This window comes from Maniola hyperantus, chromosome 21 (genome assembly GCF_902806685.2).
Source record: "Maniola hyperantus chromosome 21, iAphHyp1.2, whole genome shotgun sequence".
In the NCBI taxonomy this organism is placed as follows: domain Eukaryota; kingdom Metazoa; phylum Arthropoda; class Insecta; order Lepidoptera; family Nymphalidae; genus Maniola; species Maniola hyperantus.
This window is the reverse complement of record NC_048556.1, coordinates 4,241,075-4,257,168: the sequence shown is the minus strand read 5'-3', so window position 1 is coordinate 4,257,168 and position 16,094 is coordinate 4,241,075. Positions and strand designations below refer to the sequence as shown.

General features: G+C 36.9%; 1 protein-coding gene across 1 annotated transcript in view; it reads right to left on the bottom strand.

Moving 5' to 3' along the window:
* Positions 1-16,094, bottom strand: part of Delta (neurogenic locus protein delta) — a 67,342-nt gene that overhangs the window by 27,103 nt on the left and 24,145 nt on the right. The window contains exon 2 of the mRNA XM_034979978.2: positions 14,679-14,978. Coding sequence (XP_034835869.1) covers positions 14,679-14,978 — 300 coding nt within the window. The remainder of the gene's footprint in view (positions 1-14,678; positions 14,979-16,094) is intronic.

Below are 16,094 nucleotides of genomic sequence, written 5' to 3'. Positions count from 1 at the left end.
TAGTTGCCTTGCTCACCTAATACAAGTTTAGACATGATTCTCTCGATATGTATCTCAGTTTTTTTTTCTTCTAATCCACTTTGCATACCTATGTCGGCAGTCAAATAAAATTAAACAACTCGAATAAATGTATCTAGGATATTCCAATCACGGCAGACGCTGTGGAAATAAACTAAAACTTTTGTCTAAATATACAAATCGAGGCGAATGAAAACCTTAGTTTTACGCATCAACAACAAATCAGTGTTTCCCAGAGTCATTACCTACACTTCTGAATTCCTTACATGAAGTCTCATTATCTTCAAAGTAGAAATGAAATAAGGAAGCTAAAATGGCTGTTCAAATAATGACTCGCATAATTCCTGTCAGAAATGGAATTGCAGAATTAATACCACAACTAAAAACCTGATATAATATGATAAGTATGAAAAGTTATTGTTCTATAAAATATTATGATTGCTTAGATATAGTTGGATTAAGTTTTAGAATACCAAATTACTAGTAGAGTCGGGCTAACGAAATAATACTTTAGAATTACTTATTTTTATTTCTGTTCTATCAAATTAGGTTATTCCAGGTCTGTCATAATAATTTCAGAGCCATACTGATATTTTTTTAATTTGTCGCACTTTTCCAGTCTCTTCTTTCGTTAACCAGACTCTAAGTAGAAACGAATACAGAGATAGGATATCTACATTTAAAATATCGAGAATGCTAATTTAGAAGGTTCCCAGACTATGATCGGCCTTTGACACGTCCATAAATTCGCCGAAGCAAGTACAAGGCACGTAAGTACAGCGCCTCCTCACATACTAAATAATGGCAGCGATTTATTCGTAGTTGCGGATACGAGGAGAGCATGTGAGCATTAGCGACTCAGAATTCCTAGAAAGAGCGCGCGTGTGATGAATAAAGACTGGAACGCGAGGAATTCTATCAGAACAGATTTGAGGGACCGTCTCGCCCTAGCCAAACGTGAGAACCAAAGTTAAACTAAGTACCTCTGCCTATTATAGATAAAAGCAAAACCACAGGTATAAAAATAACTAATGTAGATAAAATTTTACAAATTGCTTAATTTACGTAAATAAGTGAGAATCTCAATACAAAAAACAAAATTATTATCAAGGACGTCATATACTTAAAAGTTACAAATGAAACTTCATAATATGTTATTTGTCAGGTCTAATTATTATATTATCGTAAATCGCGTAAATCAATTTTATCGCCGAATTTGCAACTCTGTGACCGTTTAATTAATAAAATGATTCACACAAACTACTTAACTTAATTCGCACATTTGTCGCCGTAGAAAAATCCCATAACTTTGGGCTACCATTATAAATCGGGTTCTTTGAACAATTTTATTAGTGCCGTAAATGTTAGAGAGACGCAGTTAAAATGTCAGAATCTGACCGTAAACGAGCGTCCATTTGAAAAAGGAGTGTTTTCTTAAACTCGTCTCTCTAGACATGCCGCAATAACAAGACCGTTATACTTTATTGTCTATTCATCCTCTTGATGAGCTTATTTTCTTTATCTCTCCGGCTATGATGAGTAATCACTATTTACGAACTCGGATTTGAGATTCCCATTGAAACGTGTTGTTATTTTAGTAATTTAGTGGTCTCTGTACGTCGAATGTTATTGTGCGAATAGTTTGTTTAGGCGAATTTGTGTATAAAGGCCGTTAATTGACAGGTTGCCGAATAGCTGTGCAGTGGCTTCGAACAATGCAACCAGTGCAGTAATTATACACGCTCCGATTCTTTAAATTTGAAACTTATGAAATCAAATAGCAACGGCGCGGTACTCCTCGGTCTACTCTCACGAGGAATTCCATTTCGCAATCCTTTTTTTGTTCAACTTTAATTGCTATTCGTCGAAAAGGAGAGATAAAAGACGGTGTAAAAGAGGGAACACGGTCGAATGAGGCATGGAATGTCATGGCTTCGGTAGATTATTAAAAGAAGCGGATGTAGGGGTAAGTATTTTAAGAGGATCCGACGCGAGCGGATTCGAGATAAAGGAAATTATTAAGAGCACTCTTGGACAAAAACGCCGTAGACGGAAGTTTGCCGCTTCATACAGCTTTGTGGCGTCTATACGGCGGCGTACCTACTGTATGGAATTATAAAGTAATGAGTCGATGATCCATAAGAAGGTTTGCGTTTTGTGTTTTTTCCCGAGGAATCGGAGGACTTATGTAAGGCCCGCATCGTGTATCGAATAGTAATGCCGGACGTGTTAACAGATTATAATTCGGTCGTAATTATGGACGATTTGCGGCGCCCCCAGTCGTGTTTGGTGTTCGAATTCATGGAGGCGTGAAGATTTTATGAGACGCCGTGTTGCTTGTTAATTACTTTCTAATGAGGAAGCTCAATAGGGTTGTCTTTGACCTTAATACCTTAAAGTTTCTTTTGGGAACATTTTCCACAATGCACAAGTCTCACAGTTTATTGTGTAGTTAAGGGCATAAAATTATGCAGTTATGCATATTATATCCAATTAGGGTAATAGATCCTGATGATATGATGAGCATATTATGAAATAGTTCATATGTATAATCTTTCCATTATATGTAGTTAATATTAATAGCTATTGCAGTGTTGCCAGTTAGGTTAAATTAAATAAGCACAAAGAAGTTTTTTAACAAGCAAAAAAAATTGACAGTCAGTGGGGTATGCCGGCAGAAGCGAAAACTTAAAGCTATGAAAAAAAAGTGTTTTATTTTATCTTTCAATGAATTTTAAATAGTATCAAAAATTTAAATTTCATAGTTTGTAAATTAAAACATTTAGTTTTTACATCTATCGGTACTCTGAGCACTTTAACATTAGCATGTCAGTGACGCGGCCCTTTTTACTTTTACTCATCCCAAAATCGCTCAACGCACCTAACTACTTTAGGTGCGTTAGGCGATTTTGATTCACTTCAGAAAGTTCTATTAAGCGCTATTATTGGTGCCACAAGTCAGAGCACAACCTGGCAACCTTAAAGGCAAATAAGGTTGGTATTTCACACGTAGAAGTCGATGCGCGTTGCGTTTTACTGAACTATTGTTTTGAGATTCGAATCAAATGTGACGTCAGCGCAACGTTAATTTCCAAGAAGCACACACATTATATACCGTTTTTCGCACATAATCAAGGTATGTCGACACCGCCTTCAGAGATGCTACTTTCATTTAAATTTTTGCCAACATTCAGAGCGTGAAACCATTGACGAAACATGCAAAATAACGAACAATCTCTAAGAATTAGTTACGCCGTTGCTTAGTCTACTTGCTCCATAATAAAGACGTGTGTTTCTTCACATTATGACATACATGCATTAATAAATGGCTTAACTTTATATGACCTTTTTATTTTTAAATATTCTGAAATTGTACTGCACTGCTAGCTATAATATTGGTAAGGACCACTGTACTTGTATAATACACTGCTAGCTGTAATATTGGTAAGTACCTTCAAAAGAAGAGTGAATAGGCATCTTCTACGTAGCCGCGATCTAGCTTAGGCTGCATCATCTATTGTTTGGTGTGATTGCAGTCAAGTGCATACCTAGTTATGAAAAAAATTACTACCTAGTTACGAAAAAAATGGACACTATACAACTACGCTGGAAAACATGTGCCATACAGAATGACAGTAATTTTTTGCGCCCATTTGAAGCGTCCCACCGAGCGTAACTGAAACTAAAATTGACACTTTGTGTCAAAAATGGTCTTCGTGTTGACACTATGTTGACAGATGTCTCATTACTAACATTCAATTCAATTAAATTCCCAATTATTGGCTTTTAGGTGTGCCAACTAGGCACAAATTGTCTCGCCAGTGTCAATTAATAACATTAGGTTCCTAGTACGCTCACATGACGTTTACTGCTGCTATGAGCGCCAAAATGGCGAAAATTAAGTTGCTTCAAAAACAAATCAGCAATCGCAGGTCCAGCGAGTATTAATAGACGTCAGACTGAAATTGAGTAAAGTTTTAGGGTATGTGGTAACTTTAATGATACGAAGAGACAATTGCATTGTTTTAGTTACGAAAGAGTAATAAAAACTTGCTTTGGCGGATGCTCGGCCAATAAAAAGTCTGTGGCAGTCGTTGCCAGCGAGAAAGACATAAAAATACAAATATGAACGTAAATGCTTTGCTCTTTGATTTAATTAACCTTAATTAAGTTAAAGCACGCTACTTCTTGACAGCGTCTCACGGTAAAAAATCGGTCAAGTGCGAGTCGGACTCGCACACGAAGGGTTCCGTACCACTCCAACATCTGTACAACACTGCAAGTTAATAACGGACAGCGCAATCTTCACGTGATTTAGGTACTTATTATTAAGTTACTAGATGATGCCCGCGGCTTTGTCCGCGTGTATTTAGGTTTTTAAAAATTCCGTGGGACTGGGAACTCTTTGATTTTCCGGGATAAAAGTAGCCTATGTCCTTCCCCGGGCCGCAAGTGCTTCCAGGGCCATGAACAGATACACTTTCGCATTTATAATATTAGTATGGATTAACAAATAATTATTTGGTAGTGGACACTTTTTTAATTTTTTTGTGATTTTAATTTTTTTATGTGATGTTGTTAAGGGTTTTGTGCCTTTTCAGTTACGGAACCATAAAAATGATTAAACCCGCGGTGTTGCTCGTTTACCTGAAATTAATTCCTTCCGGTGATAGTCTTGTGTTGCCAGTATATAAAATAGACTACAAATAAAGTTGTCGCACTGAGCATTGGTAAGCGATTAAAGCATTGGTGAAAACAATGATAATTTATAGTTCCTGTTACATTCTGCTTCTTAGGGAAACAGGTTTCCGTACGTTTATTTCTAAATTAAAACGGAATAGATACCTAGTTTATTGAAATAAAAGTAATTATTTTATTTCTCACTCTAGCTCTCGACAAAGAATTCACATTCTTCAGACAGAATAGCGCATTCAATGCGTGCCTACCTACTGGATGTTTAGTTTGTTACTATAAGTCCGCGACAGGTTGAGATGGCAATCGGGGTATGAGGTGGGGGGACGCCCCGCACAACCACACGTCATCCGCGCTCGCCCGCACCGGGTTAACGCGGGGGCTGTGCGAGTGTGCGGAGCGTTCCCTCCCCGATTGCTATCTCGAACTGTCGCGTCATCATGATCAACACATCGCCGGCTCACTACAGAGCACGGGTCTCCTCTCAGAGTGAGAAGGGGTTGGCCATAGTCTACCATGTGCGGAATTGGTAGACTTCACACACCTTTGAGCACATTTCTTTCTTATATTGTGTGAGCTAAATAAACTTTTACTTATTTATTTATCATGCAAAATGAATACTTTTAACAGTTCTTAAACTGACGAGTGAGATTTCATGTTTTAGGCATTATACGTCCTTGTATCGTATTCAATGAGACGTTGCGTTGATAGGACGCCGACTCTTCTGCCGGTAAACGGTTTGGCTAATTTCTGTTTATTTAAGGAAACAGTTTACCGAATGTTTATTCTAAAATTAAACGGAACAGATAATTAAAAGTAACGCCCCGCCTCACACTCGATCAAGAGAATAATCGACGTGTTTTTGTAGGCTTTATGTAGGCCGACCTTCCTCAGCAATCTGTGTGGGAAAGTGACTTGCCAAAACGATTGTTCACAGTCCTTTCAAGAAATATTATTTTGTAGCGCTTTCAGTACAACCGTAACGAGTCGCCATTTAATTTAATTTAATTTTCGATAATTTTACTATCACACTTAATATTAAAAAAGCGAAGGTTTGTATATTATGTATATATGTGTGTGTATGTTTGTTACAGTTTCACACTTATAAAATTCGTGTATGAGCCTTACCTATCAGGAGTTTTATAATATATTTCAGTACAATTTCTTGAGCATGTGTTCTTTCAACTGAACATGAACATAGTTAAGTAACTTAAGTACACGGTATAGTACGCGACAGGTTGACATAGCAATCGAGGTATGAGGCGGGGGGACGCCCCGCACGTCACCCGCGCTATCCCGCACTGGGTTAGCGCGGCGACTGTGCGGGTGTGCGATTCGTCCTTATCCCGATTGCCGTCTCGACCTATCGCGTTTACTGAAGTAAAGTACAAGTTCGTAAATTATATTCATGAATTATATACAAAAGTTGACGTTATGTTTTAGCCATTCTTAATAATTTATGTAAGCCCTTCGTGAAACGAAAAGAGTGCTTTTGAATAAGCGCCTACATTTCATAAGTAGGCTAACTTACTTACATAAAGCTCGAAAGGCTTTTTGTACGCAGTACACTGAAATTAATAGAACTTGAGAACAAGTGTATACCTATATTTCGGGTTCGATTTCAGGTTGGCTTAATTCCTGAAGAAATCGATGTAAATTTACTTTGGAGTAGATCGTCATCAGTTTATTTATGGATGATTTTTTTTAGAAAGATGGAAAAGCTTTTCGTAACCAGTACACTGAAATTAATCGAACTTGAGACCTAGCGGATACCTAACCTATATTTTGGGTTCAATTTCAGGTTGGTTTCATGCCTGAAGAAATCTTTTGACTTAAGAGGATAAGATCGTCATCAGTTAATTTATGGTAGATCGACATAGTTAATTATGATTTTTTAGAACTGTTAGGTATATCTTTCAGTTTCATTACTCATCAATACATCGCTCGCCGGCCCACTACCGAGCACGGGTCTCCTCTTCTGAGAGGCGGCCTTAAAGCCTTCTCATCAGAATGAGAAGGTTTTAGGCCGCATATTTGGCTGACTTCACACACTTTCAAAACGTTATGGAGAACTTTTAGGCATGTCTCATTCCTCACGATGTTATCCATCACCGTTAAATCAAGTGTTATTTGTTTTAAAACGCACAAAACTTCGAAAAGTAAGCGATGCGTGCAGCGAGCCGAATAGGAAAGGTTCTAGCACAAAATGTCGTATTCGCGACCGGCGTACGTACCGACATGAGCGTAGAAGTAATGCAGGCCATTGCATCACCTTCTATTAGGTGAGATCGCGGTCAAGCGCGAACCTGTCGGTAATAATTTGTGTATAATGAACGAGGTATTGATCAGTTTATCTCCACCACAATGAGATGTTGACGGACTGGATGAGATAAAAACTCAACAATGGTGCCTATTAGTTACGTCTAGGCTAGGACAACCATCCAAACAGATTTCCGCGGATTTTTTTAAATTCATAGGCTTTCCCAAGAGCACGCCACCACACACTATTGCCCTTGGGAAGGCATCCACACACTTTTGTTCTTGGGAAGGCCTATGTGGCAGTGGATGCAAACAGGCTGATTGATTGATTGATTTTATATTCAATAATAATATACGAGGGGTCCGGTGTCCAACCTGTCATTTTTCGGAGTTATACGCGTTTTGTTTTTATTAATTTATTTCCAACTAAAAAATTATATAAATATTGGTTTCTCGCGCTCGTAAGCGTTTGACGGCTTGTCTGAGCATTGCATATTCCTCTATCATTAGTTTACTGTAGGTAAAAAGTTAGTTGTACTACTACAACAATTGTAACAATTTAAAAAAAAATCAAACGTAATGATAAAATAAATAATAATAATATTTTAGTAATTAAATAATTATATTTAGTTTTTAATTAAATTTGCTTTTTAACAGTGAAGGAAATCGCCGTGAGGAAACCTGTGTGACTGAGTAATGTTCTCAAATCTCCATGTTGTGTGCGCATTTGGCCAGCGTGGCGTGGTAAACTATTTATTGCCTAAATCCTTCTAACATAACTTTCAAAATCCAGTATTTTAGGGCACCTTGTCCTGAATTTATGTTGCGATTATCGGTTTCATGGCAACCCTACATGTCAATGCAATACGGATCTATGTTTAATCTATTAAAAAAAGTATAGCTCACGGTCATTTTCAGGTTAAATGAGTTTATGTACACCTCCATTTATTAAGCCCGAAGATCTGCATAGTGCATATGCGTGGAAATCTATCTTCTTGCTTACTGTTAAAAAATGTAACTGTGCGTTTGTTTGACTGTATTTTGTTTGTTTGCTTATAATTTTTCCTCTTATTATCCGACTCTGCAAAGCTTTTAGCTTATGATTTTAACAGTATGTATGTATATGTGTATGATTGTAACTATTTTGTGTGTCCCACTGTAACGGCTAAACTACTGGACCGATTTTAATGAATGAGGTGTCAAACGATTCGTTTATATGGTCCGGGTGACATAGGCTACATTTTATACGGATAATATTGATCCGAAAAAAGTGGGGGTCCCTAATTTTTTTTACTTAATAGATTTTGTTAAAAGGCTTATGAATAAGTTCCAAAAACATATAACAATTTTGTCACACCTATAAGTACTTCAAATCAAATGCGAATTTACTCTGAATTTCATGCAAGCAAACTCGCGGGCAATAACCTAGGGAATTTTCTACATCTGGTATTTCGTGTCATCTTTGTCACACTGCCATGCTATCCCTTTCTAGCACGTAGGCAGAATACAATATTAGCAGGTGTTTTTAAATGTGCAATGCTACATTTTTTCGCATTAAAAGCGTCGCCCGTAACGGTTCTTACGCGACCCGAGAATGAATGGACGGGTTACGAGTTCATTCTAACGTAGGGTGTTATACTATACGCCTTTTACTTATTTTGTAAACTACAACTTCTAATTATTATTTACATCGTTGTTAAGACAGTATTTTTTCGCTTGAAAACGTGTACAATTGGGTAGGTATTTGACTACATCAAAAATAAATTATTTCTCAGTGATTACTGATTATTAAATAGAGGGACTTCCAAAATACGTAAAATCCACGTCCTTTGTTAGTTTTAGGTGTAATAACTAATAACCATTTTAAATTATCGATTAAACTAAAAAAGTACGTCATTATGTCACGTCACATTCCAGTATTTCATAGAATATCGCATACTGTGTGTGTTATGACTTATGACGTTTGATAAAAAGTTACTGATTTGACTAGTCAAATATCGTATTAGGAATCTGCTAAGTCTGCCGAATAATTTGGATTGGATATAAAAGTAGGGGGTAAAGACTACGGATAGAAACTGGAAGAATACGGTAGACTAAAATAAATAGTAAAAATAAGTTGGTAAGTAGTATTTTTAAGCTATGTTTTGTTGGAATTTGGGACCTATGTATTTATCTATCATCACAAAGATTATTTTTGGTCTACAAAAAATTGCACACTTTCAAAATAATAACACTTTCATAATATATATATATTATTTTTTAGGAAGATAGTTCTGTAAAACATAATAACAAAACCGCTAGAATCTAGAGCACTAACCAGTTTAACAAAAGTTATAGCTAGTTAGTCAAGAAGGTAGGTACCTAGTTAGGTCCTAACTTCTGAAAACACTAAAATAATAAATATCGATACTTCAAAATATGATTCTATCGTTTTTTTACATTCGACACTTCCTCACTGGCATCGAATCGAGTATCAAGTGGAGACGGTGTAGGTAGGTACTAGGTAGGTGGGTACAATAACTTTTTGCGTTTGCACGCGATATTTGTCCCAATCCGGTCCTCTACGTCACGTCCGGAGTTCTTAACGGGTTTCATAAAGCTTGTGAACACATCACATTATTGTTTAAATAAAATGAAACATAAAACGTTTTAACTACGACGCGCTTACGAATATGTAGTCGTATAAACCGAAAAGTTCTAGGTTCGATTCTCGGTGAGATTTAGGAAATCTATCCATCCAAGAGATTAGTTCCCACGGCATTTTTAAAAACCTTAATCTATGCGGAAGAAAGTAGTCGCGGACATCATCTAGAAACAATTAAGAGGAACAAATAGGTCTAGGTCTATAAAATAATACACGTAGTCAGGTTTTATAACACTCAGTGTAACACTTACACTCAGATTCAATAACATAATGTCGCTGCAGTTTTTCTTTTTTTTTTACAATTCCAAAATCGCCCAACGCGCCTTAAGAAGTTTTGCACTTTAAAAGGATGATGGGTTCAGATTCTAATTAGTTAAATTCTTTTGCGTGGATTTAGGTTTTAAAAAATCCAGTGGGAACTTTTTGATTTTCCGGGATAAAAAGTAGCCTATGTCCTTTCCCAGGATGTAAGCTAGCTCTGTACCAAATTTCATCAAAATCGATTAAACTGTTGGGCCGTGAAAAGCTAGCAGCAGACAGACGGACATACAGATAGACAGACACACTTTCGTATTTATACATTTTATTAGGGTTCCGTACCTCAAAAGGAAAAACGGACTCCTTATAGGATCACTTTGTTGTCTGTCTGTCCGTCTGTCTGTCAAGAAACCTGCAGGGTACTTCCCGTTGACCTAGAATCATGAAATTTGGCAGGTAGGTAGATCTTATAGCTGACATTTGGGGAAAAATCTGAAAACCGTGAATTTAGGGTTAGATCACACAAAAAAAATTAAATTGTGGTCATGAACTAATAATTAGTATTTTCAACTTTCGAAGTGAGTGACTATATCAAGTGGGGTATCATATGAAAGGTCTTCACCTGTACATTCTAAAACAGATTTTTATTTATTTTTATGCATCATAGTTTTTGAATTATCGTGCAAAATGTCGAAAAAATACGACTGTAGTACGGAACCCTCATTGCGCGAGCCTGACTCGCACTTGGCCGGTTTTTTTATTATTTATTTAGTATATGGATAGTTCGTACAGGTAGTTTAACAAGTAATTTTACTGTTCGAAGTTGTCAGTAATATTAATATACCCGTGACCTATTATCGCACAGGTCAGATCTGAACGCGTGCAGTAAAACCCGATTTATTTCATGGAGATTATAGTTTAGTAACTTTACTACGAGCAAGATGACTTTATAGCATCTATATAGAATAAGTATGCAGCTTTATAGCGACATTTCGTTACACAAAATGTTACTGAATGGAGATATCATCTTTTTCTTTTAAATATATAAAAGGAAAAGATGACTGACTGAAGGACTGAATGATGATCTATCAACGCACAGCTCAAACTACTGGACGGATCGGGCTGAAATTTGGCATGGAGATAGCTATTATGACGTAGGCATCCGCTACGAAAGGGTTTTTGAAAATTCAACCCCTAAGGGGTGAAATAGGGATTTGTAATTTGTGTGTGCGGGGCGTCCCCTCGCCTCTGACCCCGATTACCATCTCAACCTGTCGCGGACTATACCTACTGTGGCGTCAAGAGCGCATGTGGCATGAGTAGGTAAGAGTAACTATCTTTACAAAGTTTGTAACACGATAGTACACACCGTTACGGCTCCGCGACGAATAAGGAGTCAAGTTACAAAATATTGTGATACTGGCCACTGACAGTTGACACGCCGCGCCGCTAACTATACGATAATAAATACGGCGAATTCAAAAATCGAACACTAACTTTTTAATTACTAAGTTTGTAAATCTTTGTTTTATTTTACGTACTTAAACTACAATAGTTAAGTCCTTAATTAAAAAATAAATCGAATTTTAAGTGTTCATGTTCGGTTAAAAATCGAACACAGTAAATAAGAATTTTTATATGCAACATAAAATAAAATTAACTACTTTATGACTCTCATACACTCGGTAAGATCAAAAAGAGGGTCTCAGTCTAGAATCCAAAGCCGTGAAGAAAAATTTATTGCGTCAGATTAATGATATAATAGAAATCGAACACGATTACTATTTCTTTAATTTTAAATAAATTCCTAAAAGGCCGGCAATGCATCGGCGGTTCCTCTGGTGCTGCAAATGTTCATGGGCGGCGGTAATCACTTAACATCAGGTGACCCGCCTGCTCGTTTGCTCGCTATATCTATTAAAAAAAAAAAAACGAGTAAAAATAAATAGATTAGGTATTCTACAGGTTGGTAGGTAATACACCTGCGAGGCACGAAGGCAATTTGCAGATTGTTTGCTCAAAGCATAATATTTTGCGCTGTACTGAGTTTGTATATCTATTGGTGTATTAAGTACTTGTATTCATTTTGTATGGCTCATGTAACAGAGGCTTTTCTGATGACCTCATTGCGAAAAAACTGTTAATAGCACTAGGGCCGATTATTTAATTTAAACGCGGCGCACCCAAGTTGAAATTATTTAAAACGCTTTGTATAAAGGTCACGATGTTCAACTAAATATTATATCCTCCATATTTCCATATGCCGCAAGCATATGGAAAAATCAGTGTTAAATAATGTACTTTCGTTTTGGATTATATGCGTCTGCAACATTCGCTATCTTCAACTACGGATCACTGCACTGTGATCTGTAGTTATTGTTTAGTCTGTGGTCTGGCTGTGACATTATTGGAGGTGCAAAGCTGCGCTTCAAAAACGAGTAAACCACTGAACTAAGTACCGAGTGTGAATTTAAATCAGTACCCTTATTATAAATGCGAAAATGTGTTTGTTTGTTGGTTTGTCCTTCAATCACGTCTCAACGGTGCAACGGTTTGAAGTACTTTTTTCAGAAGTAGGTACTAGGCAGCCATGTTGTGTGAGTGAAGACTAATGTTCTCTATCGCGGTCACTCTGTTTCTGTCTGGCTGATGAGTGTAGAACCCAGAGCCGTAAAGTCAGTTGAGAAAAAAAATCTATATGCACAATATATTTCGATGACTAAATATTATATCCTCAATATTGCGCCATATGGAAAACATTAGTTACCTATCCATTCCAGATAAAAGACATATGGCACAAATTCGACAGCTCTTCGAGAGCTTAACCTGTCACTGAAACCCAATAGTTTCGCGTCACTTTCGCTCAATTGATCCCGTGTCACAGTCTGACTATATAACTCTATGTGAAATTAAACAGGAAGTTTCAATTTAGCGCCAATTCGTATGGAATGATACTGCCAGAGGAACCGGACGCGTTTCCACGCCACGATCGAAAAAAGTTTAGAGTTTCGTCTATATTATGGTGTCCACGGTAAAAGAAAAAATAATTTCGTCAATATGATATCCGAAAAAGTTTTGAGTGGCGGCTATGGTATCAGCACAAAAAAAATTGTCTATGATATCCAAGATTGAAAAAAAGGCCGTATATAAATTTTAAAATAAAAAAAGGTTGTTATGATCCACAGGACTGGATAGGTATTTTTACTGCTCTAGAGAGGTCATCAAAAACGTCACGTTTCCCTCCAGATGGTAAACTTGTGCAAGCTTGGGCAGTTGTGTTTACTCAAACATTACGAGACGGTACGACATTTGAAGCGGGCCGCTAAATAAAATACAAATACCACTCGAAGCCTCGAGTGACCATACTCGGGTTGAGTGTAAACCAGAGACAATTCAAGCCAGCGAAATAAAATAACCGTAACTATAAAAAATCCAACTATAGTCCATAAAAAATGACTTCTAACGCGCCATTTTAACTATATGGTTCAATTGTCATATCAAAAGTACGGATTATTTTTAAATTTGATAAAAAGTTAAAATGGAGCGTGAGGAGTTATTTACGCGTCTTAAAAGATCTTGATTGAAATAAAAAAAACAAGATAGTATTTTGTTAAAGTTTGAAAAGAGAACGCATAATGCTTAGCGCACTTCAATTTTTTCTAGTCCCTGAAATATGGAAATAAATTATGGAAAAAATTGTTCCCAGCAAAATAACGTCTTTATTTCTTTAAGTTAGACCACCACAAGTGATTTTGTAGTACGTAAAATGTAGCAACTTTAAATAATATGTACGTAATTACTTACTTAATTAAAAAAGTAATCTCTTGAACGCTGTAACATCCCACGCGTCGACTCGTTAACCCATAGACAAGCGTTAACCCATCAAATATTCTTATCGTCATCGCTTCTGTCAAATTCAAATATCGAATCTCGTAATTTCTTTTTACTATTATTTACGTTACGGAATGTACTTACTTATAAACTGGCCTTGGATTGGATAATCGGAATTTGTTGGTAGTATCGAACGAATTTGATTTATTGATGCAGGGTTGCTACTTAATGCTTCTTTAATGATATATCTACTGACTTTGGTCGTGACTACAAAATGAATTGGTAATATCAAAGTATGGATTTACGGATCCTATGTAGTTACATAATTTGAGAACGTGTGCTTCATCCACACTATTGCATGACTTTTGAAACACAAAAAATTACAGGTAACTATGTAATATTTTAATTTGTCGTGATAAGCATTTTATAAAAATATAAGTCGTAGTATTTACTCCATTCGCTCTTAAAAGTGGTAATAAATAGCTTAGTAGGTTTATACTGTAAGCCATCCAAGCACTCATAGCATCCAAGTTTAACCCCTAGACCTAGAGGAACGATCGCAATCACCTCTGATTGGCTGACGCTCTCACGGTGTTGGCTAAAAAGCATAGTTGCGACAAAAATACCATAACTTAGCTACCTAATTGTACATCCAAATTGTGGAACGAACTTTCTTCGGCAGTGTTCCCACTTTTCAACGTGGGGTTATTCAAGGGGTATGTAATAATATGCCTAATATATACATATATACACTAATTCCTGAAAAGCCGGCCTTGGTGCTGCAAATGTTCATGGGCGGCGGTAATCACTTAACATCAGGTGACACGCCTGCTCGTATTTATATTTTTTTTTATCGCGACTATTGCAACGTGATAATCACATCCGTGTTAGTCCCCCTGCTTACCCTAAATATTGATTGAGACTCTTGAGAGAGATTGTTTTCGACTTAAATGATGAAGAATGCTAAAACACTTACCGGCCACGTGAAATCGAAGGGAAACACGATGGGGTTGGTAAATCCTTGCACGTTAATGTTGGGCACGTCCAATGAGTTGCCGCCGAGCACTGGGGTAGTGATGTCACCGAACGTACACGGTGATGTGGTGTCGATGTTAGCTTGATAGATTTTTAGGCACACGCGGAATTTAGTCCTGCACGGCGCCAAGCACGGCGCATCACTACTTGAGGAACCATCACAGCACTGCCCACTACTTAACCTACCCAATGAGTTCGTGAAACTTTTTATCCTAAGTTCGAAGGAACCAGACGTCAGCACCTGGAAAGAAAGAAAAGAAATTACATTAAAAAGTATCTAGAAGCATTTACATTAGAACAACACGCAAAACATAATAATGCTACAAAATTTTCAATTTTATGAAAGACAAGTTCATTAAGTAACTTTTATGTACCTAATATTATTATTTTTACTAGATTTACAAGATGATGCCAGCGACTCGAACCGCGTGGATTTAAGTTTTTAAAAATGCCGTGGGAACTCTTTGATTTTCCGAGATAAAAAGTAGCCTATGTCCTTCTCCGGAATGTAAACTAACTCTGTACCAAATTTCATCAAAAACGGTTAAACTATTGGGCCGTGAAAAGTTAGCAGACAGACAGACAGAGACACTTTCGCATTTATAATATTTAGTAGGTATGGATTTGGAGCCAATTTATCAATATGATATCGTGTCACATAAACACAGGGAAGCAATACATTACAACGACGCCCCCAAACACATCCTAAAAATAATCTATTTGCACAACTGTCCGAGTGATCGATCCCGCTGAGACATTAACGGTTTTACTGGACAGCTATAATGTAGGCCATTTAAAATGGGGTTGGCAATGCTCATGTAGGGTGAGTGACACCCCTAACCCGATTCGAATTTCGAGCGCGGTTTATGAGTTTCATTCTTTTATTTCCAAATATTATTTTTGAATATCGAACTGTCAAATCAACCAAACCCCCAGCTTTGTTTTAAGCGATGTTTTTGTGTTGCAAGCTCTCAAATCGATGTAGCGTTGACAGATACGTGTAGACGTTAAAAATTTAAAAAAAGAAGAATGGAATGGCTTGAATTCTTTTTTTGTCTTCGCATGAATAATAATAGCGCACTGCCCTCTAGGGTAGCAACCCTTGCATCAATGAAAGAATGCGCAGTTGGCCGCGATGCATGTGGGATTAACTAGTTTTAATACAAACTTTATGCACTAGGGAATACGTTGATGTAAATAATACCACCTTGCTTATTTATAATCGATTTAAAAACATACTAAATATAGGTACTAGCTGTTGCTTCTAGTCGCGGCTTTTTTTTTGCAAGTTTTGTGTAACTAATGGAATAAACTTTAGTTTTTATTAGACAAGTTGAAAGTTCCGTGCATGTTAAAT